Source organism: Barbatula barbatula (assembly GCF_947034865.1).
Source record: "Barbatula barbatula genome assembly, chromosome: 11".
In the NCBI taxonomy this organism is placed as follows: domain Eukaryota; kingdom Metazoa; phylum Chordata; class Actinopteri; order Cypriniformes; family Nemacheilidae; genus Barbatula; species Barbatula barbatula.
This window is the reverse complement of record NC_136774.1, coordinates 17,278,827-17,304,295: the sequence shown is the minus strand read 5'-3', so window position 1 is coordinate 17,304,295 and position 25,469 is coordinate 17,278,827. Positions and strand designations below refer to the sequence as shown.

At 36.7% G+C, this 25,469-nt stretch overlaps 4 protein-coding genes across 13 annotated transcripts; 1 reads left to right on the top strand and 3 right to left on the bottom strand.

The window, feature by feature from the left end:
- The first annotated feature begins 2,944 nt into the window (after nt 1–2,944).
- On the top strand, nt 2,945–10,055 carry LOC306900427 (uncharacterized protein). Of its 9 annotated transcripts, none has more exons than XM_079467397.1 (13): nt 2,978–3,229; nt 3,526–3,662; nt 5,575–5,663; nt 5,772–5,971; nt 6,068–6,163; nt 6,719–6,753; nt 7,185–7,271; nt 7,457–7,534; nt 7,638–7,762; nt 7,909–7,967; nt 8,390–8,539; nt 8,766–8,797; nt 8,961–10,055. In XM_079467397.1, the coding sequence occupies exons 1-13, from the start codon at nt 3,022–3,024 to the stop codon at nt 9,099–9,101; spliced, it is 1,437 nt and encodes a 478-aa protein (XP_079323523.1). In that variant the 5' UTR covers nt 2,978–3,021; the 3' UTR covers nt 9,102–10,055. The 9 variants fall into 9 exon arrangements, with proteins under 9 accessions (XP_079323528.1, XP_079323523.1, XP_079323527.1 ...); XM_079467400.1 differs by having other exon boundaries at nt 2,979–3,229; nt 6,116–6,163; XM_079467402.1 differs by lacking the exon at nt 6,068–6,163 and having other exon boundaries at nt 2,945–3,229.
- Nucleotides 10,056–10,826: 771 nt separating this feature from the next.
- Nucleotides 10,827–13,990, bottom strand: LOC306900426 (uncharacterized protein). The gene is made up of 8 exons (XM_079467393.1): nt 13,793–13,990; nt 13,298–13,429; nt 13,044–13,208; nt 12,761–12,919; nt 12,544–12,657; nt 12,253–12,378; nt 12,132–12,173; nt 10,827–12,056 (listed from the first exon to the last, which is right to left on the bottom strand). The coding sequence occupies exons 1-8, from the start codon at nt 13,872–13,874 to the stop codon at nt 11,266–11,268; spliced, it is 1,611 nt and encodes a 536-aa protein (XP_079323519.1). The 5' UTR covers nt 13,875–13,990; the 3' UTR covers nt 10,827–11,265.
- Nucleotides 13,991–14,053: 63 nt separating this feature from the next.
- Nucleotides 14,054–17,959, bottom strand: LOC306900429 (uncharacterized protein). Of its 2 annotated transcripts, none has more exons than XM_079467407.1 (9): nt 17,777–17,959; nt 17,392–17,488; nt 17,234–17,317; nt 16,846–16,986; nt 16,463–16,588; nt 16,114–16,254; nt 15,733–15,858; nt 15,417–15,536; nt 14,054–15,258 (listed from the first exon to the last, which is right to left on the bottom strand). In XM_079467407.1, exons 2-9 carry the CDS (start codon nt 17,405–17,407, stop codon nt 14,483–14,485), a joined length of 1,530 nt encoding a protein of 509 aa, XP_079323533.1. In that variant the 5' UTR covers nt 17,408–17,488; nt 17,777–17,959; the 3' UTR covers nt 14,054–14,482. The 2 variants fall into 2 exon arrangements, with proteins under 2 accessions (XP_079323533.1, XP_079323534.1); XM_079467408.1 differs by having other exon boundaries at nt 17,708–17,879.
- Nucleotides 17,960–19,903: 1,944 nt separating this feature from the next.
- On the bottom strand, nt 19,904–25,195 carry LOC306900568 (4-trimethylaminobutyraldehyde dehydrogenase A). Its single transcript, XM_079467686.1, has 12 exons — nt 24,739–25,195; nt 24,036–24,194; nt 23,678–23,823; nt 23,341–23,470; nt 22,729–22,863; nt 22,371–22,567; nt 22,023–22,163; nt 21,469–21,657; nt 21,277–21,364; nt 20,899–21,040; nt 20,672–20,784; nt 19,904–20,532 (listed from the first exon to the last, which is right to left on the bottom strand). The coding sequence occupies exons 2-12, from the start codon at nt 24,184–24,186 to the stop codon at nt 20,438–20,440; spliced, it is 1,527 nt and encodes a 508-aa protein (XP_079323812.1). The 5' UTR covers nt 24,187–24,194; nt 24,739–25,195; the 3' UTR covers nt 19,904–20,437.
- Nucleotides 25,196–25,469: the final 274 nt, after the last annotated feature.

Sequence of the window (25,469 nt, the reverse complement as noted above, 5' to 3'; positions counted from 1 at the left end):
TATTTACTATTAAATACTATTTTCTACTATGCTAACCTTAAATATAATTAACAAATGACATCTTCTCACTAATTTACATCAGTAGCCTAGTAATCTATTCAGCAATAATTTATTCCCATAGTGTAGGCAGGGACGGATTTTTACTTCGAAGGGCCTCCTCCCACAATTTTTCCGTTCTTTCGCATAGCTGCGCATTCAGTTATAGAAAGTGAAAGTTAAGATGATAATGAATATTTTTTTTAGCATTAGGCCAAAAATAATCTCTACATGGTTTATAAATCTTATATTAGCTACACAGCGGAAAATCAACCATGAACCAAATTATTTGTGACCTCAAGACTTGACTAATGCAATACTTAGTGGTTGTCTTGCATCTTCAATAAACAAACTACAGTGAGTTCAGAATGCAGCTGCCAGAGTTCTAACCAGGTCCAGAAAATACGATCACATAACCCCAAAGTTATCCATCCTTCATGGCTACCCACCCAATAAGTTTCGTATTGACTTTAAAGTTATTTTAATCACTTATAAAGCCTTAAATGGTTTAGCCCCTACCTACATAACAGAGCTTCTATCACACTACAAGCTATCACGCTCTCTAAGATCTCAAAACTCAGGACTTGTGATAACACCTAGAATAAATCGACCAGAGGGGGTCGAGCTTTCTGATGCGTAACACTGAAGCTCTGGAATAGCCTTTCCAACACTATTCGAGTGTTGGAATCCAACCACACTAGCCAAATTTAAATCTAGACACATCTTTTCAGCCAAGCATTCACTTAATTAAAAATATGCAAAATAAACCACTGGGAGACTGCATTTATTAGATATTATTTACTAGAATAAATTAACTTGTTTTATAAACACCATGTATTACCTTTTTTGTGTTTTTCGGTTTCTTATTTTCCCCTGAAAAGCTGCTTGGAACAATGCAGATTGTGAAAAGCGCTATATAAATAAAATTTAATGGAATTTAAATGATGGCGCATGAAACACGATATTTAATTAACTGTCAAATATACATGTATTTAATTAATCACATAAATAAATAAATATTTCTCACCATAAAATGCCCCTGTGACACATGTCTGTAAACATCAAATTATCAGGCAAAAGATTCACAAAAATGCTTTTTTAATATGCTGTAATTTAATTAATAAGTTATTTAATTTAATTTGATGAGTTAAAGTAACATAAAAACATATGTTGCCATGATTTGTTTACAGGGTCTCCACTGAGGGCTTGTATCGGCTATTGGAACCCATGTATTATAAATTTTTTGGTTTTCTGTATCAAACTGGATGGAGGAAACTTCCTCGGGCTCATGGCAGTCAAGCACCCCTGGGCACTGACTGTAGGCTCATAAGAGCTCCACACACACAGCAACTAGATAGCACCACAAACTCATACAATGCCATCGGCATCAATCTGCAAGTAATAATCGTATTAAAAACGCAGCATTTCGCAGTTTTTTTAACGAGGGCTTTTAGCAATCTTTGAATGGGAGCTTATAAATGTTTACTTATGGCAACACTGTTTCTTACGTAGGAAATGTATAAGACTATACGGTGGAGGGACAGCGGTGATGCTCGATAGGCCTATTACAGTTAACCATCATCTGGAAGTCTGACTGCTGGCGGTTCAGGTTCTTCAGCAGACCGAAGTTTCAGCGCTTTGGATTTTGATAACTACATACAGGTCGCCCCCAAAAACAAGTAGGGATAACTGCAGCAAAAGGTATGGGGCGTGCCAACAGGTTTCTCATTGGTCTCGCCGATAAGTATGGGCGTGCCAAAAGTTTTTTTATAAAAAATTTTTTTATTGAAATTATCAAGATTTACAAACAAACATGGCTGCATAACATCCGTTTCTTCATAATATAATACAGAAAAGACATAGCCTGAGGGAGCAGCTCTTGATACAAACAGGTAATATATATGTAGTCTTAGAAGAAAAAAGATGATTTGTAATAGGAAAAAATAAATAAGTAAATAAAATAAATTTAAATTTAAGAAAATTACAACACGACATAAGGGGAGAATACCGTTATTGTTCAGCTGTTAACCTCAGTTGGGAAGTATTTTAGGGTATTTTTTTGTGCTTTAGGACCTTTCAACATTCCTAAAGACTTATAGACATATACAGTTTAAATTCATTTAAAAAAACAAATTTGGGAGATGATTTCACAATTCTACATTTGTGGATGAAGAATTTAGCTATACAATTGTATTAGTACAGAGCTCATCACCCTTGCTTTTCAATAACAACCCAGTGGCAAAAGGTTTTGCGAAAACTACCTGCATGGAGCGGCAAGTTTAGGTTAAAGTTTGCAAAACCTGTAAGCAGTAAATATAAATTATATATATTTCCCTTTATCTTTTTTCTCTCTTTCATTACTATTATTTTGTTTCAACATTTAATTGTATTTTCTCATCTTTATATATTTACATATTGTAGTCTTTTACGATTAAAAAAAGTTTACAAACCTTAATAGTAATAGTAACCATAGCAATACAACACAACTGATAAGTGCTTTACCGCCACCTGCTGGACTGGAGCGTGGAACAAAAGTTTAACGCAGATTGGCCAATACAGTAAAACTCCTTTCACCAACCTTTTGCCACGCCTCTACCTTTTGACACGCCCCATTGCTCCAGGCTGCAGCTACCCCTGTCTCCCCAAAAAGGATGCGCTCAAAATAACGCATGAGAACTTTCTTCGGCTGTGTCAGACACTGCAGACGGCTGCCCCACTGCTCGTTTAAGGAATATCATTTCTGCCCTGTAATAAATACTTTAGAATCGTACAAAATGATAAAGTTTCGTATATAGTTTGAATGTAATTGACGTGTATAAAATGACGTCTTTCTAAAGACGCCCATTAACCCGTTTGATGGGCGGGTTAAAAAGATTGATACTGTAGGCGGGTTCAGGGAGTAGCCTGTATGTGAAACATTGAAAAGGTGCGAATCACTTCACAGCTTTCATAGGTTCTCGTCACAGTGTTGCCCTGTCGTTTCAAATGAACCCTGGGAGTCTTCTTTCTCTTTTATTTGGCTGCACCCTGTTGCAGTTGATTCACTGTTACAGTGATGGAGGTTTATTGGAAGATGAATGTCAAGGAATGAACATCAACCACGGAATGCAGCCACAAACCGGTGAATCGCCGTTTACCGTCGATCCAGAGAATAAAACCTTCAATGATTCAGAAGTGGGAAAAGACATTTCCGGTTAGACAGGCAACAATTATTTTTTCATATGTGATTTTGACATTATCAAAATATGAATGTTAGACTTCCTTTCTTGTGGGTTTTATAGGCATACCAAATCTAAAATGTGTTATTTACATTTACACAGTATATTTACATTTACATTTATTCATTTGGCAGACGCTTTTATCCAAAGCGACTTACAAGTAGTTTTATACAGTGGCACATTACTGCAGAGCAATCAGGGGTAAGGTGCCTTGCTCAAGGGCCCTTCAGAAATGAACTGCTTATATTGTATATCTGTCATTTTTTCACAGTGGTGCTTTCGACTAATTCATCTCCGTTTAATGGTTTCATGCTGGAGGCTTATGAGTGTGAGGGGTGTAAACCTGCTGGGACTTTCATTTTGACTGACTCGAGCAAAACAGTCCTCTTAAAATGTGATGGTCAACTTGTGAGTTCTCTCACTTTTTAAAAAAGCTTCTTACACTTTAATCACTATACACTAAATTGCAAATATGGAAGGGCAATACATTTACAACAACTAATGTAGGACGGGTCGATGTATTAAGAAAGTGGGTTCATGTTCACCTTGAGGTGTGGACTCGGGAGTCATGAATTTGATGACTTTTGACTTGACTTGACAACATGTAAAGAGACTTGCAACTCGACTTGGACTTTAAAATCAGTAACTCGTGACTTCACTTCGATTTGAGCCTTTTGACTTGAAAATACTTGCTACTTTCCCCAAAACCCAAAGATTAAATGTTGACGAGGACCACTCAATCTCTCTCTCTGTTCATGTGCATCTGTGAGTGTGTGCTGTCGGCCCAGCTTCCAATCAATTTAGATCAATTTTTGATCAGACAGCATCCGTCCAATCAAATTGCAGGACAACCAATGAAGAAGAACTGTCAAACAACGGGCCAGTTGGAAAAAAATACACCAAAGATACTTTCGTTCGGGTATAAAAACTAAGAGATGGTCAACAAAAACGAATTGCAATATGCAAAACATGTGGGTCGAAGATTACCAGCGGAGTCGCAACAACTTCTAACTTCGTACAGCCCAGTGTTGCAGAACGTTGAATTCAAAAACAGAAAACCTGGCTGAAGAGAGACGTTCAAAATTAAAAACTAAAAAATTAAGCAACACTGACCATGTTTCAGTCACTGTGGACATTTGGTCTGACCGAAAGATGAGGGGATTCCGTGGTGTCACTGTGCACAGGATAGAGAAAGAGGCAGAGGGGATACAGCTAAAGACTAATCTCTTGGCCTGCTACCGCTTCAAAGGCTCACACACAGCTGAAAGAATCTGTGACCAATTTGAGGCAATATGTGATGAATACTACATCAAAGATAAATTGGACTACACTATTACTGACAATGCTGCTAACATGCGAAAGGCATTCTCTGTGTACTTCCCCAGTGAACAAGAGGATGATTATGACGGAGATCATCTTGATGACACTAATCTCGCGTGTGACTTAACCCTGAAAGATCAGCAAATGCTAGATGCTGCTATGGCAAAGAAACAGCGCTTGCAGTGTTTTGCAAAGAAACAAAAGTGGCATGTCCTTCTCCTTCCAAGTTATCAAAACTTAGCTCACTGCTCCACACAAGCACAACATTCAAAGATGTGTTTGATTTGGAATTTTGGGATCACTGCCCTTTATTGAGATCCAGTCTACCTCAAAGCAGCTGCCTTGGATCCATCCTTTTCTCAGCTGTGGGTGGAGCCCCACGTGCTGGTGACATCAAGGCAGAGGTGACATCAAGACATCAAGCTCAACAAGTTAAAGGTAAATATTATTGACTTAAATGTAACTTTTTCCTCATAATCTGATCTAATTGACTGCAACAATAATTATTTGTTTTAGTCTAACACTGTATCACCAACACCAGTAGTAATAAGGGCTCTTTGTTTCGGCTGTTGTTACATGTTTTGCCAGAATTTATCCTGCAAGATGCTGCAGAGACTGAGCAACCTGTGCCTCCGGTTCACGAAGAAGAGGACCTTAGAGAAGGAGGCTTGTCTATCTTGACTTGAGACTTGAGGGCAAAGACTTGAGACTTACTTGTGACTTGCAAAACAATGACTTTGTCCCACCAACAAACATTACCTAAGCATCAGCTTACATGAACTAAAAATGTCAAGTGTATAGTTGTAGCCTTTATTAATCTTTGGTAATGTTAGTACCAATACAATTTTCATTGTTCATGTTAGTTACAGTTTAGAAACAGCTTATAGACGCTGTAGGTGTTTTGTCCGTATGTTAACTGAATTAATGATAACAAATTGAACTTTCCCGTAAATTATTGTTGAGAATACTGTACTGTTTACTTACTTATGGCCTTTTTCAGGGCAGAGCTGTAAGTCACAGTAATAACTTGAATAAACATACCATCACTGTAAAATGGCGTGTGCCTGCGGCGGGAACCTTCCACTTCAGGTACTTTTTAACAAAACAATAGAACTCAATTACCAATTGCTTCATGCTTCATGTTGTATTCACATTAAAACGCCTGAATTCTTGCACCTTAATGGACTTTTCGTTTAGAGCTGCAGTCACAAAGACCTACAGTGTCTTTTGGCTAAAAAAGCCGATTCAAGCTACAACAGCAGCACCCACAACAACCACTCAAGGAACCCCTTCAGAAACCAATGCAGACACTTCAACCACTGCAACCCCCACCACAAGTACCACTGCTTTTCCCACTACATATACCACCGGAACAGATGCTGCTACCACCACTGCAGGTACCACTACAATCATCACTGCAGAAACCAATTCAGCTTACAATTCAGGTTCCACTACAATCCCAACTGTAGAAACCAATGCAACCAACAATGCAGGTAAAACTACAACCACAGCTGCAGAAACCAAATCAACTTTCAATGCAGGTACCACTACAATCCCAACTGCAGAAACCAATGCAACCAACAATGCAGGTAAAACTACAACCACAGCTGCAGAAACCAATGCAATCACAACAAATAGTACTGCAGATACAAGCAAACAAAAACAATAAAAAACACAACCCACTGCGAATGCAAGCAATCTCAACTACAGAAACCAGGGCAACTACCACGGCAGGCACAATTGCAACCACAAACAGATACAACTGCACTCCCTGCAATCGCCACTGCAAAAACCACCACAAGTTCTCCTTTCAAATTTTTACTTTTCTGCATTTAAATGCAGACCTTTCAGTACTCAATGATCTTATGCATTGTTTTTTTGCAGGAGCAAATTAAGCATATGCAGTACATGTTCACTTGTTATTGTTCATGCTTCCTCATTTCAATATTTCCGTTTTCTATGTATATGTTGCAGTTCACGTTTTTATTATCTTTACACTTTAACCATTACAAGTCCTCCGTATAATTGTACCTCCATCAAAAGCATATTTTAAAAAGTCTTTATATGTACAGGACAAAAGAAGATATCAGTGTTTATTTGTTATGTGGTTCTAACACTTAACTTTTGTTTGAATTTACCTGTAGTCACACCACTGCCAACGGTGCCTATGGATTATGTGGTATTAACATTATTTGCATTTTACAAATCTAATAAATCTTGCAAGATTATCTTGCCACATATACAAGATCAATATGTAAGCCTTATCTCACAGGAGTTCAGTTATATACAGTTAGAATAAATACAGAATACAATATGAGAGAATATAATACAGTGGGCATGGACTATAAAAATATTTTGCAGTAGGTGCAAAATACAGTGACAGTGACAGTCACTGGAGTTAAAACAAATCGTACTAAAGCTCATGAAGGAGATTGTAACAATTTGTACAAATCAGTCGTAAAATAGTTGTGAATTGCCGTGAGATTGTGTTGGATTTTACCTTGATCTTTAGTCCATAAATCAACTGCTTTAGTTAATTTGGATATATTATGTGTTTTTACTTTTTAATTTGTTTGTTTTTTGTTTATATTTGCACACTACACATTTCAGAGAGTTGTTTTAGCACTGTTACTGTTTAGTCGTCTGTGCTTTCTTGGTGGATGGTCTGTCCAGTTCATTACACCTGTTCTGAGAAATGTAAGTGTCTTAAAACCCTCTAAAAACCAAAAACATTTTTCATGTGTGCCATTGAAGTACTGCGTCTGTTTTTATGACTGACACAAGGTCATCACACGCATTAGAATATTATCTCTTAGATTCACCCAAATGAAAAAAATACATATATTTAGTAGCTTTTACAGATGGAAAAACTCTCTTCACAGGTCGCCAAAATACTGTTTGTCCTTGAATTAGCATCCAAAATGATTGCTTTCATCCTCGTATTAATAAGAGCCAAGAAAGTAAGATTATTTTATATTATATTAATATCTTATCATTCTTGCCTAATTGAGTATATAAAATATCAATTGATCACAATTTTTCTCCCTTTTGCTCAAATTTCAGTACCCGTCCTTGTGGCAGTGTGCTGGTTTCAGAGTTGAATTTACTGCTCTGATAGGGATTGCCATGGTTTTAAGTTTGCTGCACACCATCACTATTTTCCTTTTATGTGGACCCAGCCATGAGTTGTGAGTGTTATCTTTAAATGTTATACAGCTTTTTGCATGCAGAGAATATAGAGAGCTTTATGTTTGTGTTAAGATGAGCTCAAATTACTGTGACCTGCATTATCATTCCTGCATTAAACTTTGTGTGTGTTGAACTTTAATTATAGAAGGAAGTGTTGGCTTTGTGCTGCCATAGTAGGTCATCTGCTGAATACTTGCATCACAAGTAAGGTTATGCATTTCACATACCTTATCAGTGAATATGTATTTTGTACAACTTGCCCTTAAAGTAAAGTGAATAGGTTTTTCCATCTGAGCTATATGTTGTTGTACTTACTTTTATCTGCAATTGTATCTAAAATATTTTAATATATTATGCAAAGATGATCATGTCAAAGACTTGACCAGTATACTTGATGAAATACCACATATTTTACTGTTCCAAACATGTAAATTTGTTTCGTTCCTCAAAGCAATTGTTTATTTACTTCCACATTTAGTGTTTGACATAGGTGTAAACACATACTACATTTATAATAACATTTAAAAACGTGTTGCAGTATCAATACACAATTATCAAAAATAATTATCTTACCCACTACCTGTTTTCCCTCATCTCTTTTGTTTCTGTTTGTACTTTCATTTTAGCTGCTACAATACTCGTTGGACTGTGGTGTTTTCAAGGGCGCTGGCTACCAATATTAATGGGTGCTTATGTAATTTGGGAGATCTTGCTTCACCTGATCTCACTTTGGTGTTACCAAAAAGACAGAAAACAAATAAGAAGACAAACTGGGGGTAAATACATTGCCTCACTGAAGATTCTAGAGAAAAATCCTCCATCTAATGCTCGATACTAGACTTTATACATAATACTATTTGTGATTAGTCATACTCTCTGAATGATTTTTTAAAACATATGAATTTGTCATATTTAACTTTTTCCTGTTATATGATACTTTTGTGTGAACTTCCTTGTGTGAACTTGTTTAATCTTATTTGATTGCTTTTTTTTTTACCTCAGCAGGAATTCAGAAGCAGGGTAAGAGAAGGAAGGTAAGTGAACATTTAATCTATAATCCTATATTTGTATGAAGAAAACAAGTCCAGTTCCAGTTTAGTAAATGGTCAATTCAAACATTATACTGTAGTTTTGATCTTTCATAGGATTCAAAATAACACTGTCATATCACACATTTTTATTTTGTTTTGTTTGCAGATGCTCCAGTGGATCAAAGGCTTATTTCTTGTTTTTAATATATTGTTTACAATTGCACTTATAACAGGAGTTTTTTTAACCTCTATGGTTTTGGAACATTTTCCCAGACAGAGATTAGATTATGCCAGGACTATGCCTTAATTGAATTAAGATTTATGATTTATGTCGCGTTTATAAAAAATATCTTAGAAGTACATTTACATTTACATTTAGTCATTTAGCAGACGCTTTTATCCAAAGAAACTTACAAAGAGTTCGTGGAGCAATAAGCGATATGTCATAAAAGAGCAATAGTACATTAGGTGCAAAGTTACTAGTTTCAACAAGTACACATTACTGGTGTCCATCTTGAGAGAAAACAATGGCACTGACTTATTTTAAGATATGTCACACATTCATTTCAGTCTGGGATAAACCTGGCTTGACAAGCCTTAGTTTAAGCCAGGACTATGCCTTAGTTAATTTAAGTTATTTAAGTCATTTTTAATGAAAACATTACTGGTGTGCATCTTGAGACAAAACAATGGTAATTACATAAAGATATACATTTAAACAGGGCAATTTATTTTCCGGTGAGACAGCTCAAACTTTCATTTTAGTCTGGGAGTCCTAAGCCTTGTCTGTGAAACCAGGCATATAGTTACAAACAATTCATTTTAATAATTTGTGTGCATTTTAAAACTAAAACAAAACAATGGTCCAGATATCTCTTTAGATATGTCAGTGCAAGCTGTCTAGTCTTAAGTCCTGTATGGGAAACTACCCCAAAGTCTCAAGATTCTTTAGATTTGTATGATGAAAGCATTCTGATATTCTGCTATTTATCTATCCATCACATTGTACTGTATATTGTCAGTTTTCCCCCTATATCTCTACTTTTAGTTATTTAATTTTTTTGTGTCTGTATTTAAAACATAATTTAGCTGAAATAAATGTGCATAGACTTGTAATTTTCTAATTCACAATGTGCTTCTTTTTGATAGAAACTGATAACCTAAAGTAAGCTGCACTTTGGCATGTTACATGTGTATGATTTGAAGCAGAAATAAATCAAATGAAGAATCATGGCACAAATGGTTTTAAATGTTGCTGTCTAAACAATGGTCATAGTACTTTTTGTCATCATCTAAGACCAATTTTCCTGAGCCGGTGGACTTGAGTGTTATAGTATTATAACAAAATTGTGAACCATTCCCACATAGATATACTTTAAACATTATTTAGTAAAGTTCACCACATAATAGATATTCTGATAAGGTAATGCTTTAATATAGGAATATTATCTGACATTTCCTGGTGTGCACTTCTCACTCTAACAAAAGAATATTCTGTTTATCTTCCTGGTTCACTGCCATTTCAATCTCACTGGCAATAACCAACAGATGTATTTTAACAATAACATTTTTGTTGTTAAATGCCCTTTGAACCTTTAATGATCACTGTATCTATCACTTCCAGTTTGCTGGAATTGTTTACAGCAGCCGAGTGTTGACTCAAGTGTCAGGACACTTAAAACAACCTTATTATCAGACCATGAAAGTATTCACACACAGCTCTGATTTTACCGTTCTGCAAAAGGACTGACACTTATTTAGTTTCATATGAAACCTTTTAAATTCCAAACACCTGTTGCTTAGAGGCTGTTAAAATGCACAGTAACTTACAAATAAAACGCTGTTACGTTTCCCAAATCAGAGCAAGGTGTCTTCCTTGAGTACCGTACATTCATCTAATATTTTCACATTTACAAAGAAATTCTATAAATTATACATACCTTTAAAATATCTGGAGGCAAGAAATTTGATACAATTGGCTGAACAATGAGTTTTTTATATTTTATCTTATAGTCACACAAAAATACACTAATCAAACAAAACAAAATTTTAATCTGTAAATGTCAAGCTTAGATTTAAAGAGTTTCTTAACCTTTAAAAAAATCAGTGCAACAGTTTAATCATTAACACAAGTACAAGGAAATGCTATATAAAATATTCATAAGCGGATTTATACTGGGTCTCAAATGCTTTCGAATAAAGCAAAAGCACTGACTATATATTATCAAGTGCTTGTCATCATACATGGTTGAACATGGCGCTCTATGATTTTCAAATATTAACAGAAACTAAATATAAACAAATACAAGAGCATTTTTTATAAAATGTTTATAACAAATACATCTTACAGTTAAAAACTTCTTTGGAATGAGAATTTCCTCTTTGTACATTTATGTGGCAGCAATGCCACAAAGATTTAACTCAAAACTGTACAAAATGTCAATAGAGATTTTGTGCTTTCCAGTTGGGGTCTAATAGGTTTCACAGCCCTGTTGTTCAATCTTTTCCTCCGCAGACACCGGCAGGATAACGTGAGAGATTCTGCTCCATAGTCCACTTAGTTTGTCCACGTCCATTTCATTAAACACAGCTGACTTATCTGTGGAGACAAACTTCTCCTTTATCTGATCGTGTACCATGTCCTCCACGGCACTCAGACTGGTCCCTGGGTCTATTTTATCCACTGACAGCATCACAGTGAAAGTCAGAAAAACTTTCTTGTAAGCTGCATTTTCGTGGTCACAGTAACGATAGAATATGAGTGTAGAACCCGGAGGAAGCTCTTCGAAATGGTGGACAACGGCTGCAGTTTCATTACCTTCAAAAGCTTTTCTCAGACCTGTATCAATGTCCAGTTTGACCTGGTCACTATCCTGCTTAGTTTTGGTAGTCCCATCGATTTCGAAGATTGAAGATTTGTTTAGGGAAGTGGAATACGCTGTGGCTAAGCTTTGTGCAAGACAAGCCAATGTCCTTTCTGCCTTTAAGCCCGCGGTCAGAATCAAGCTGACTGGCTCAGTGGGATTGACTGTCTGCAGGTGACGCTCAAGATGTTTCGCACTCCTCGTCCAAAACACAGAGCGCTGACTTGGAAAAAGTAGCTGCAAGGCAGCTATCTCTATTTTGAACTTCTCCTTTATAATCGGCTTGACAGCATCAGTTCTAGTGGTCAAAGTGGTCTGATAGGCACACAAGCTCAAAGCCAGCAATCCTATTAGTATTAGAGACCACTGCAGAAGTTTACACACATACCACATACAGCCTAGAAAGACAAGAATTTCAGAATTTTCTGGGGGAAAAAACAATTATAAGGATAAGCGGGCGGTGAAAAAAATACCTCTAGAGCTGGAAGCTGGACTTGCTCTTGAGTGGAGCAGTTCTTCAAGAAGAGATTTGTAAAATGAGTGACAAGCATTTAACACAAGGAAAAACGATTTTTTTTAAATGTAGGTTTTTACCAGCATGTTTGAGCTGAGGGGCTTTTTGTCTGATGGGAAGGTTGTTTGTGTGGTGTACTGAAACGATATTGGGTTCAGACTGTTGGTGCCTGTGCACACTCTCAGGAAGTGAACCTCTGAAGGCATCTGCGAAAAATTAAATCTCTAATCTTGTAACATATAATTGTAACATAATAACAATAAAAGTTATTGTCTTCATGTGTACTAATTTAGTAAAACCACTAAATCAACTAAACTGCTAAACAACTAAAACTGCTATAATATATAGAAATGATAAAAAATAACATGAACCTCTTGTTTTCATATTTGTGTGGTCCAGATATTTTGTGTTACTTCTTCTTTCAAATCCCTCTAGGTTTTCCAATGTCTTGAGCTGAACAGGTACAGCACCCAAACTAGAGGACTCTGCAAATAAACATTTAAATTAACTTTGACTGACATTTATGATCTACAATAAATTAATGTTATTTTTTTCTGTATAATGTTATTATTTTTTCTGTAAACAAACCTCTAAATGTGGAGTACTTTGATCTCTGACCCATTTTGGGTTTGGGTAGCTCAGGGCCCACAGTCTTATGAATGGATCTTCTGCTCCTCAGACCTATCTCGGGTTGTAGACTTTCTTCCTGTACATCTGCAGCATGCTTGTCATCTATTCTGGACTCAACTAAGGACCCCATATATATATATATATATATATATATATATATATATATATATATATATATATATATATATATTATAAATATAATGTAAACTTTTGAGACCTAACATCTCAAAAACAATCTTACATTTCAGGAGCCCACGGTCCTGCTCAGCCTCTTCATCTGAGTTCATATCTTCATCTTGGTCCGTATTCTCATCCATCTCCACGTCTGCTTGATGTCCATCACCCCTGTTATTTTCATCCCCTGCCTCATCTGGCTCCTGAAGCCTTTGGATCTTAACAGGGGATTCTGTGTTGGTTTAAATGAAGAAAGTTAACCAAAAACACACATACATGTTATATCTAAAAACAAACTTTATATTCGTTCGTTTACCATACCGTCATCGTCTCTCTCTGTGAGGCTCTTCGTCTCCTTGGATCCATTGACAACCCGCGATAGCGCTTCCTCTTCTATCACTTTCCGGGTTCTCTTTAAAGCGGGTCTGGGCTTAAGATCAGCACTATAGAAATCTAAAGAGGAAAATGTAACAAGCTATTAACTTCCTGCGCCATTTCTGTGCAAGTGTGAAAATAAACGCATTTTGTTAGTTTGTCAAACCAGCAAGAAGTTAAATTATTTTCAGTTCAGCTCGAAATAATGACAGATGGCTATAACGTTACGATGACTGTGAACTACAGACATATTAACAAATACAAACGATGGTCATAATAAAACCTTGTAAATAACAATTACACAAATTATATGTTTAAATAATTTATTTAATGCATGAAAAGTACACAAATTGTTCTGCTCAAGCGCTCAAGCTAATAAGTAACGTTAGTTTCCGTCCCGCCCATTTTCAGCAGACATAAGTTATTTTTCCATTAACAAACCTGTTCTGGATGACTGTCTGGTGCTTCTCCTTCTAGTTTTAGATCCATCTTCATTAGAATCACCCGAATCCATTTGTTTCATGTCAAATAATGCCTCTCGTTTCGAAACTTTTACCGAAGCTGCGGAGGCCGGAAGACGAAAGTTTGACTAAAGGTTTTTTCGGAGCGCTTTTAGTGGAACACACATCACCCGGAAGCAGTTATCAGTCCATTTAGTTTCTCTTTTACAAGTCACTGCAACGATTTTCCCACAAAATCCAAAAACTCAATGACATGTCGACGGAACTTGAGAGAAGAATGTGTATTTATTAAGGCACTATTGTTTTCTCTGTTAAAGCCATTGTTTAAAAATTAACAACGTAATAATCATTGACAGCAAACATAACTTGTTTCCAAGGCAATCCCTGGCTAAGCAAATAGATTAAAAAACACCTTCATTGACGTTTAAGGCATAATTTAGATAAAAAAACATTTCCTTCTATCCCCTCAGATTCATAAAAAAATCAATTTAATGTGTTTCACATTTTAAATGAACAATTCCAAGGGCCCTCCTCCAAACAGTAGCACACACCCAACAACTCATTAATGTCAAAACAATTGTTTGTATCCAAAGTATAGAGCCCTCTTTTAAGAGGCAAAGTGTTTTAATATTTCAAGTAGTAATTTGTGCGAAGAGTCCATTGACTATTTTCAGAATGATTCACCATCAGACCCACACCCCTGCTGTTCAATCCTTTCCACTCGAGCCACCGGTAGGATGAGGTGAGAGATTCTGCTCCACAGTCCACTTAATTTGTCCACGTCCATTTGATTAAACACAGCTGACTTGTCCGAGGAGACAAACTTCCGTTTTATTTGGTCATGTACCATGTCCTCAATTCCGGCTAGAGAGGCATTATAAGGGATTTCCACTAACGCATCCAGCATAACAGTAAACACCAGAAAGACCTTTTTATAAGCCGCGTTTTCATGGTCGCAGTACCGGTAGAAGATGAGAGAAGATCCAGGTGGGAGCTCCTCAAAGCGATGTATAACTGCCGCAAGCGTCTTACCCTCAAAGGCTTTCCTCAAATCACTATCAATCTCTAGCTTGACTTGGTCACTGTCTTGCAATGTTTTGCCTTTTCCATCAATGTTCAGGACTGAAGAATTAAGAGTACCAGAAAAGGACTCAGCCAAGCGTTGAGCCAGGCAACCGAGTGTTCTTTCGGTGCCATGACCAGATGTAAGAATCAGACTGACTGGCTCAGTGGGGTTAACAGTCTTTAGGTGGCGGCTGATATGAATCCGACTTCTCTTCCAGAGCTCTGGACGCTGATTTGGAAAGCTAGACTCAACTTTTGCCATTCTTTCGATGAACACATCCACCACATCAATATCTTTTTGCACAGGTGGGGTAGAGTGATGGCACGGATATACCAAAGCTAACAACACAATTACCACCGGAATAAGCCACCAAATCATTTCTGTAAAGGAAGAAACCATTGAGTAAAAATGAGTAAAACAATGATAAAAACGTCTTTATGACACAAAATTAGTAAATGCAGTATGGTCCCGCATGCAGGGGAGAACTGGGTATCAATCCTATGTCTCTCCAGTGGGAAATTACATTATTTTCTCTTACTGGATTCATTGACCTCCTGTATGCCATCCTGTTCGTGCTCCTGTATGCCATCCTGTTCGTGCACATGTATGTCATCCCGTTCGTCCTCCTGTTCGCCCTCTTCTATCTTTCCAATCAACCCTGTATGTCAAATACCCAAAAGTGTCTTATTAAACTAAAATACAATACACATCTGAATTCAAATATACTACACTTACTACCCTGTCTTTTATTGATGTTACTTAATAAAGAAGCACCATTTGGGTCAACTACTGCATACTACATACTCTTATTTTAAAATTGTACTAAACTTAAACAGAATATAATATAATATAACCTTTATGGGAGGAGTCTTGATCATTTTCACTTTTTCTCTTGATGGATTCATTGTTCTCTTGTTTGACCTCCTGTGCATTCTTCTGTGCATCCTTCTGTTCATGATGCTGAATCTCTCCAGTCAAGCCTGTATGTCAAACATGGAAAAGAGATATTTCATAAAACTAATATTTATAGACTCTACATTCCGACTGGATGAAGCATGTTTCAGGTTTAAACACACACGTGCAACATTCTATATTCATGCAGCAAGATGCAACAATTCTTGGCCTATAAACTGTATTACAATCTTTTTTTCTCATACTTTATATAATTATATTATTTTATATATCATATATTAGTATACTGTTGTATTTCAATAATTTGATCTTCTCATAAATACCTTTTGGTCTCTGCCCATTTTCATTTTCTTGCCCCTTGTCAACTTTTGTAGACATTTTTGGGTCGGATTGAGGGCCGTCCCCGTGCTGTTTGGTGTCTGAATCAGTGTCTCCAAGGTTGTGAATAGTATCTGTGACTGATTCTAAACATAATAAAAAATGTTAAACATTATATTATCATTATACAATTTAAAATTTTTATTCTGTAAGAATGATAAGAATCCACATCTGAATTCAAATATCCCACACTTATTAACCTCTTTTCTAGAACTAGTTGGGTAAACTACTGCATACTACAAACTCTTATTTTAAAATTGTACTAAACAAAAACAGAATATAATATAATATAACCTTTATGGGAGGAGTCTTGATCATTTTCACTTTTTCTCTTGATGGATTCATTGCTCTCTTGTTTGACCTCCCGTGCATTCTTCTGTGCATCCTTCTGTTCATGATGCTGAATCTCTCCAGTCAACCCTGTATGTCAAACATGGAAAAGAGATATTTCATAAAACTAATATTTATAGACTCTACATTCCAACTGGATGAAGCATGTTTCAGGTTTAAACACACACGTGCAACATTCTATATTCATGCAGCAAGATGCAACAATGCTTAGCCTATAAACTGTATTACAATTTTTTTTTCTCATACTTTTCACATAATTATATTATTTTATATATCATATATTAGTATACTGTTGTATTTCAATAATTTGATGTTCTCATAAATACCTTTTGGTCTCTGCCCATTTTCATTTTCTTGCCCCTTGTCAACTTTTGTAGGAATTCTAGGGTCGGATTGAGGGCCGTCCCCGTGCTGTTTGGTGTCTGAATCAGTGTCTCCAGGGTTGTGAATAGTATCTGTGACTGATTCTAAACATAATTAAAAATGCTAAACATTATATTATTGTTATTATACAACTTTTTTTACATTTTATTCTGTAAGAATGATAAGAATACACATCTGAATTCAAATATACCACACTTACAACCCTCTCTTTTCTAGAACCACATGGGCCAACTACAGCATACAACTTGCATTAACACGATACGAAACTAAAAACTAAAATGTATCATATGCATAATAAAATCAATCTAATATTACAGTTGATTAAATTACCTTTCTCTACATGGGAGGAGACTTGATCATGACTGTCAATTTCACCATCACTTCCCTTGTTTGGTTCTAACTTTATTACTGTGTCTGTAAAAGAAAAAGAAAACTGAAGTAGCAGTTACTTTAAACTACATAGGCCTAATGCGCGTATGATTACTTACCACCGCTTTCTGCCATTTTTCTTGGATAAACGCTTCCTTTCTAAAGGCAGTGTGTTAATGCAAAGCGTTTGAGCTGAGCCCTGCGCGTTTAAAAACCCTGTAGACACGAAAGACAAAATCAGGTGTAACCTGAAACACAACAATCCCATCTCATACCAGCAAAGAATAACGCAGTCACTCAAGACACTTCATATCAACATGGACACCTAAACGTCTAAATATTAATAATAAATGCTTTACAAGTTGTATAAAAGTCAAAATAAGGCCCAGATAGTAACGTTAACTGCTCGGTATTGCGGTGACTAACATAACTTACCTTATCGGATAACGTTACATAACGTCTAGGAAAATTCCCCTGCTAGGGCGGAAAACCAACCTAACTTACCGAATATCCAGCTGTGGTACGGTCACAGACAATATTTGGGATTTTGCCCTGACAGCGCTTGTCAAGTCCCAAGTGCAAACCCGATAGCGCCACTGTTGTGCACAAGGAACTGGTTGTTCTAAACGACTAGGAACGTTTGATTTACCGAATTGTTTCCTGCGGAGTTTTTCTACAGACGGACATGTTCACGGCAATAAACACATATAATATATTTATTAAAGATGAATAATAATAAACGATATATTAAGATGCCATTTCCGTATCCGCCTTAGCTCTCTAACTCTCTTGTAGGCTACTTTTTACATTTAGTCATTTTTACAGAACTACGAAAAATTACGTTAAGTGTTGTGATTAAGGTTAATCCTTATGTTATGTCTGTTTTTGTATTATTCATATTATTTTATATTTGTATTACATTTGAAATCAATTAACGAGTGAACGCATGTATTGTTTTCCTAAAATAATGTGTATTGTTTATAACTGACACCGAACTCAACTTTTCAAATCAAAGATATCTAAACCTTGACAAAGTAGTCTTTGAGAATATATGTATCTGAATTAATCTGTATCTGTACACTATTGAAAGTAATTAAATAACCAAATCTACAGGCCGCCAGAAAGAAGACAGTGGCATCTCACGACATTTTATTTAAAACACCAGATGACACTACAGTTTTTTACGATTGCTAAACGACACTGAGCACAACTGGAGTCACATGTGCAAAACTCTAACTACAGTCTGCGCTACCAACAGTCACCTGAGCTAAACTCTTCACATCACCTGCAAAACTCATTCAAAGCAACACAACTTTTAACACACGGCTCAAAACAGGCTCAGTGCATCCAAACCCAATCCACAACCCTCACTGAGATAACACACACTGTCACTCAGAACACACTGAGAGGAAAAACACAAGCATCAAACACCAATACAGAAAATACAAACTTTTCATCTTTACAGTTTCAATAATTTCAGTGACTTCATACAAAGTCATATTTCTACTCTTCCTCCTGTTGGGGTCAGCCTTTGGGTCCTGTTGTAAAAATATATTTTACAGTCCAATTTACTGTAATATATATCTGTGTAAATATTCTATACTGTAATTGCAATACAAAATAAATTCCTGTAATGTTTTCATTAACTGTAAGGATGTAAATCTCGTCTGTTTGTATGATGGAAAATTGGCATTACAGATGCCATTGTGGATCTTTGCAGATTGTGTTGCACCCTCAAACCTTCCTCTCTCAATGAGAGACCATGATTCACGACAGGGTCTATAAGTGTAGCCCTTATTTCATCTGAAATAACAGCTCTGTGTCTTCTGTGTCTTCCTCCACGCATCTGCCCTCTCCCTGCCACCCTTCTCCCACCACGAACCCGTCTTCCTCGTTCCTTTTCCAAAATTAGTTTTTCTGAGTTCTTATATATATATATATATATATATACACACAGTATATATATATGTGTGTGTTCACTAAAAACTCAAAGTGTTTTAAAGTGTTTGAAAGGCACAAGGCTGAAATCTATTCTGTTTTGAATGTGTGGTTCACAGTTTTGACAGCAGTGTGTTAGCATTTGAACAAAGTGCTGTAAATCCACAGTGTTGTGTAGGTCGTGGTTAAAGTCGTGGGATAAGTGTGTACAGTTTTGAAAACTGTGTTCAAGCAATGAAAACCGAACTAGAGTTTGGTCCACATGAACTGCTGCTGTGCAGACTGTAGTTAGAGTTTTGCACATGTAGCTCCAGTTGTTTAGCAATCGTAAAAAACTGTAAAAACCCACAAATGGGATTTCAAGGTCTTTATATTTAAACTCTAAATACAGCATTAACTGATAAAATTATATTAAATAAAACGAATTGTATTTAATGGGAAAAAACTAAATTGTTTAAATTTTAAGTTATAAACCAGAAACTTATGTTGCCAAAATACATTTCATTAGGATATATAGTTCAGTACAGTTAACTCTAACCCCAACCTTTAGAAAAAAATAATCGCATGGAATTAAATATATAGCAAATATTAAAATCACAAAGAAATTCTACAAATATTTTTTGTAAACTAAATTGTAAAACTCCCAATATCATGCACAGGTTACTTAAAAATAAACAAAAACAGACTTTGTTTCGTGAAACCCAGGTGATTTATTTTAAATGCTATAAACTTGTAAATCATCAGCCATTTCTGTCATAACGGAGTCTGAGGATTAAGAGGGTAGGAGAAAAGGGAGATAAACAAATCTAGAATCAACAATAAGTGTTACTAAATCCTACTAAGTTGTGTCTGACTGAGTATAATTATCAGTAGAAACAGGCTAGAAGGCACTTGCTTTGCATCTGTATCTGGAAACTCTTAAACTTCACACAGTACTGTAAAATACATTTGGTTAATGGTTAATCCTGTTCTAGTGTTTCCATGGGTTGTGACTGAAGCAAATAAAACAAAAATATTTCCTTGGAAAAAGATGGAGTTTAGAAGAACATTCAACTATTGCTACTAAAGTACCGCTCTTACCTAATAGCAACTTTGCATATATGTGTATCCTTGTTTAAAGCCTAAGGAAAGGCAGATATGAACCATTCACTAATGTGCAGACAGAAAAAGCTTTTGATCTGAACACTACAAATCACATAAGAAATGCTGATTGGTAACCCCACAAGCTTAAAAGAATTCTGCCACGTCTCCCATTTCCACCACAACAGTCTTGAGCTGAGAGTAGTATTCAATGGTCACTTGTCCATTCTCTCTCCCAAAACCTAAAAAAGCAGAGAGATGTTCTTTCAGATTTGAGTACAGATCTTTTTTTCTGAACTGGGATACTTACCCAAACAGGTTACAGCATATCTGCAGATGATATATTAATGATTGTCTCGTTAAAAGTAGCATATTGAGTACCTGACATCTTGTAGCCTCCAAAAGGAACTTCCACAGGGCTAACATTGTAGTTATTGATGAAGCACGTTCCTGCCTGGAGGTTCTCAGCCACTCTGTGGGCTCGAGCTATATCTCTAAATACAAATATATTAGAGTGTTAAATAAATACTAGAAATAAATGTGTATCTGTATGTATGAGTATACATAAATAGCCTGAACATTAATGTCACAAATGATGGAGGAGTTACCTGGTGAAGACTCCAGACGCCAGGCCAAAGGTTGTGTTGTTAGCTCTTTCAAGAGCCTCCTCCTCTGTGTCAAAAGGCAAAACGGACATCACGGGGCCAAAGATCTCCTCCTTCACACAAGTCATGTCATCCCTGCAGTTATCTATTTGTAATTACAGAAAAAAAATTATTTAACTAACTTTGAGACCATCTATGTGGACTGGCGGAACATCAGCTGTGACATAAGCTAAAAGTTGTTGAAAAAAAACAGTTTTTAAAACAATATATCAACAGGGGAAAAATAACTGCACACTTCAGGTCAGTTCATAGGGATTTTGAAACAAACTAAAAACATTATGTTTAGACAAGACAAATAATAAAAATAAAAGGTTTTCTCACCCAACACACATGGAGACACAAAGTATCCTTCTTTCAGTTTGGGATCGCTGGGAACAAATCGCTCACCTCCACACAACACCTTTGCACCCTAAAAGATGAATAATTAACAAAGAGTTTAAAAAAGCAAACCAAGAAAAGACATAAGACTTATTGAAAAAGTGACATTTCACCTAAACAGGTGTTCTGCCATACCTGTTCTTTAGCTTGCTTGATAAAACCCAACACTTTTTCCATGTGAGGTTTGCTAATAAGGGCACCCATGCGTGTATCTCGTAGTAAGGGATTGCCAACAGCAATGGCCTTGGTCCTTTTCACCACTCCTTCTAGAAACTGGGGCATGATCTCCCTTTGCACAAACACTCGGGTTCCATTGCAGCACACCTAGGTTCATTTTAAATCAATTGAATTCATGTTATCTGTGAAAGGAGCAGTATGAGTTTTGGGACTTAAGACTAAGGTAGCGAGTCTGACTCTATAGTATATTTATCAATGGTTGTTATACGAAAAAGACATTGACAAAATAACTACTGAAACTGTAGCAGAGGGCCCAGTGGGCTAAGGAGCTGAGGATTATGGGTATGAATCCCCTCTGGGTAGTTTAATTTATGGTTTAAAGATAAAGCAGGTTACATATAACCTTCAATTCATGTTTGACAGCAAAAAGCATGTACAGTGGTGCAGATAATAGCTAAATAGTTCAAAATTAGCAGTTTGCTTTAAAGATGGTCACATTCATTTTTACACACCTCTCCCTGGGTGAGGAAGTTGGCCATGAGGGCTCCTTTGATCGCATTCTCAAGTTCACAGTCTTTAAAGATGATAAGAGGTGACTTCCCTCCAAGCTCTAGTGTCACTTGCTTCGCACCTTTGGCTGCCATTTCCATAACCTTTAAAGAGTTTTAAAATGCCACAAACAAACATGCATATTAAAAGTATTTTGTAAAATCCATCCTTACATTCTCCAAACAAAGCACTTCTGCAGGCAAATGAGCATGTATAGCCTTTGTCCAAATAAAGACAAGGAAATTCACTTTAAAGTGATTGTGCAATTATGACCTATTTGACGTTGATTTGCTTTCCATGCTATGCCATACCTTCTTACCCGTGGGTACGCTGCCAGTGAAAGACACTTTAGCCACCATGGGATGGTGACACAACAGAGATCCGGTCTCAGCTCCTCCTTGCACCAAATTAAAGAGTCCATCAGGGACACCGGCCTCTTTGTAGATCTCTGCCAAAATGACTGCTGTCACTGGAGTCATGGGAGATGGTTTGAACACCATCGCATTGCCTAAATTGGCGGAAAGTTTTGGAGAAAAGACAAATGGTAACAAACTTAACATACACAACGTACTTCGTGAATACTCCAAAGAAAAAAAACTTTAAAGTATCCCAGAAATGTGTTGACTACTTTCAAACAGATAGATAAAAATCCTGGATTTCTGCTCATACCACAGGCCATTGCTGGGGCTGACTTCCAAGCCGCTATCTGGAAGGGATAATTCCAGGCTCCTATGCCGACACAAACACCCAGCGGCTCCCTTCGGGTATACGCAAAAGATCCTCCTGGAAGTTGTATGTGCTGGCCTTAAGAAAAAGATGATAAGATATGGCAGAGAAAATATTTTGCGAATGGAAAAGGTTATCAATCGGAATGCAAAAATCATAAATAACACATTCCTCCACTGGTAGCCCATATGCTCTACAACGGTGACTGAGCTAGGGCCTTGCTACGTCTTGAGCTACTTTTAAACGGTTGCCGTAGGTTGTTTTTTATTCTGCGGTTCAAAGGGGAATCATTTTTTTCATCAGCGCCAGTAAGGGTAAGATTAAGTTACAAACTGTGTTTATCATTTTTAGTAATAATTGCGTGTAATGCATAGCGATGACTGTTAAATATGCATTTTAGGTATAGGAGTGGCATATTCAGAATTTTGTTATTTAAACTAGGGTTTTGTTACGCAAACCTGGCAACCCTGGCTAGGCGTTTGATTCCAAGGGAACCCATAAACTGATGAAATGTTTGTCCTAAATACACTGCATTTATGGGTATGTCAAATCTACCTGACAATGTTGGGGCAATGCCAGCATAGTACTCAATACATTGCCAGGCGATGTCAATATCCACCTCAGCCTCAGTGATGGATTTGCCATTGTTGATCACTTCCACTTTTGCAATTTCATCTCTGCGCTCCTGCACAAAAGAACAAATGATCAATGGTTAGTCTGTTTAGTAATTGGTACAACTATAATGCAAATCTTCACATAAGTATAGACGTTTGTGCAAAGTCTACATAATGATTTAATCACTGTATAGATTAATCTAGTTTATAACTTTATTGAGCCTCAGTATCTGCAAGACTCTTCTTGGCTATGTAATCTTAAACACAGCATAATTTACCCTGATAATTCTGGCAGCCTCAAGCATGATCCGGGACCTCTCCATACCGGACAGCTTGCGCCATTGCAAGTATGCAGAATGAGCGCTTTTTATGGCCTGGTCTACCTCCTCCTCCACACAGGGAATCATATCACACAGCACACGGCCTGGGAACAGAGAGACAGTGAATTGGATGTCCAGATTTAAAGCGAAGATAACATATTGCTTGGAGGATGGTGAAGCTAGCAAATCAATCACTTTGGATAGTTAAAGGTCAATGAAGAGTCACAGGGAGCACTCATGAGGAGTTGCATGACATGCAAGTACACGCCCTATGCAATGAACATGCATGTATAGACACAGTGTAAATAACACATACCAGTAAAAGGTTCGTACACTGGCTCTGCGTTCTTCGCATGTTTCGGCTTCACTCTCTGTCCTCCCCAGAAATTAAGAGGCTCCTTCACTACCAAAGTACCCGTGGATACGTTCTGAAACTCGGGCAGGGACAGAAGCGGTTGTTGAGCCATATTGTTATCTGCAAGAGAGTGTTTAATAACGTTAGCAGGTCATAAATCGACGATGTGCAGTGCAGATTGCGCAAAGTTCAAGTTTTATGCACGTCAAGACGACTTAAGATCAAGAAGGAATATTACAGTAAAGTTTAAAGTCAATCCTGGACGATAGTTTTATGTTTTTTTACGCTTTCACATTTTGATTGTGCGAGCCCTTTAAATTTGATTGGCTGCAATGTTTCGTCGATACCAGCGATATCGTTCGTTCTGATGTGCACTTTATTTTGCTATCTGATCAATTGAAAACGACTTTGCAGTTAAATGATCGTCCTTAGTGTGACTATAGACTATAGTTATAAGGTTTTAATCAGTTCAGTTTAGCTAACTTGCTATTGCTACACTAACCTTACACGTTATCGGTACAGCATCGAATTATGCAACTTGAACTGATTTTCTGAATGCTTGACTCTGAAATTTGCACAAGCTTTGTTGCTGTGAATCTACATTGAAGCAATTGAACTTTTGCAAAACATGACATAAGCAATGCATGCAGTGAATGCTCCTTACCTTATCAATGAAAGCTGCGATCTCTATTAAAGTACAGAATGCTTCTGTCGCGAAAATTGCACGATTGTCAATGAATTTAAAGCAGATTGTTGCTTAAACTGACCCCTAGGCTCACTTGCACAATGTGGGTGGGACAGACGGAATGTTATCTTAAAGTGATAGTTCATCCAAAAATGAAAATGACGTCTTCATTTGCACACTCTCATCATTTCAACCTGTATAAATTACTTTGTTCTGATTAACACGGAGAAAGATCTTTATAAGCAATTTTGTTGCTTATTGTTGACTGCCATAGTAGGAAAAATTTAATGGTGGTCAAAGGTGCCCCAGAACAGTTTGTTCCGAAATTCTTCAAACTATCTCACTTGTGTTCAACAGAACAACAAACATACAATATTCTTTTCCCTACTATGGAAGTGGATGATGTCACAGAACTGAAAATGGCTAACATACACAGATCTTTCATTGTGGATAACAAAACAAGTACATTTTTATATGAAACAATCTGAGGGTGAGTAAATGATGATATTTCTCTCTCTTTAATTTAATTAAATTAAAAGTTCTAGATGTAGGCAATAATTGCGCAAGAAGTGTTTTCTTTAATGATGGTTATTTTTGATCTTTGCACTGCTGTGGTTGAACATAATCTGAAAAGGTATACCCAAACTGTGTGGAAGAGGAATGGAGACAATGAAAAGAGCAAATACAGTCAATCTACTCTGGCACTCTTC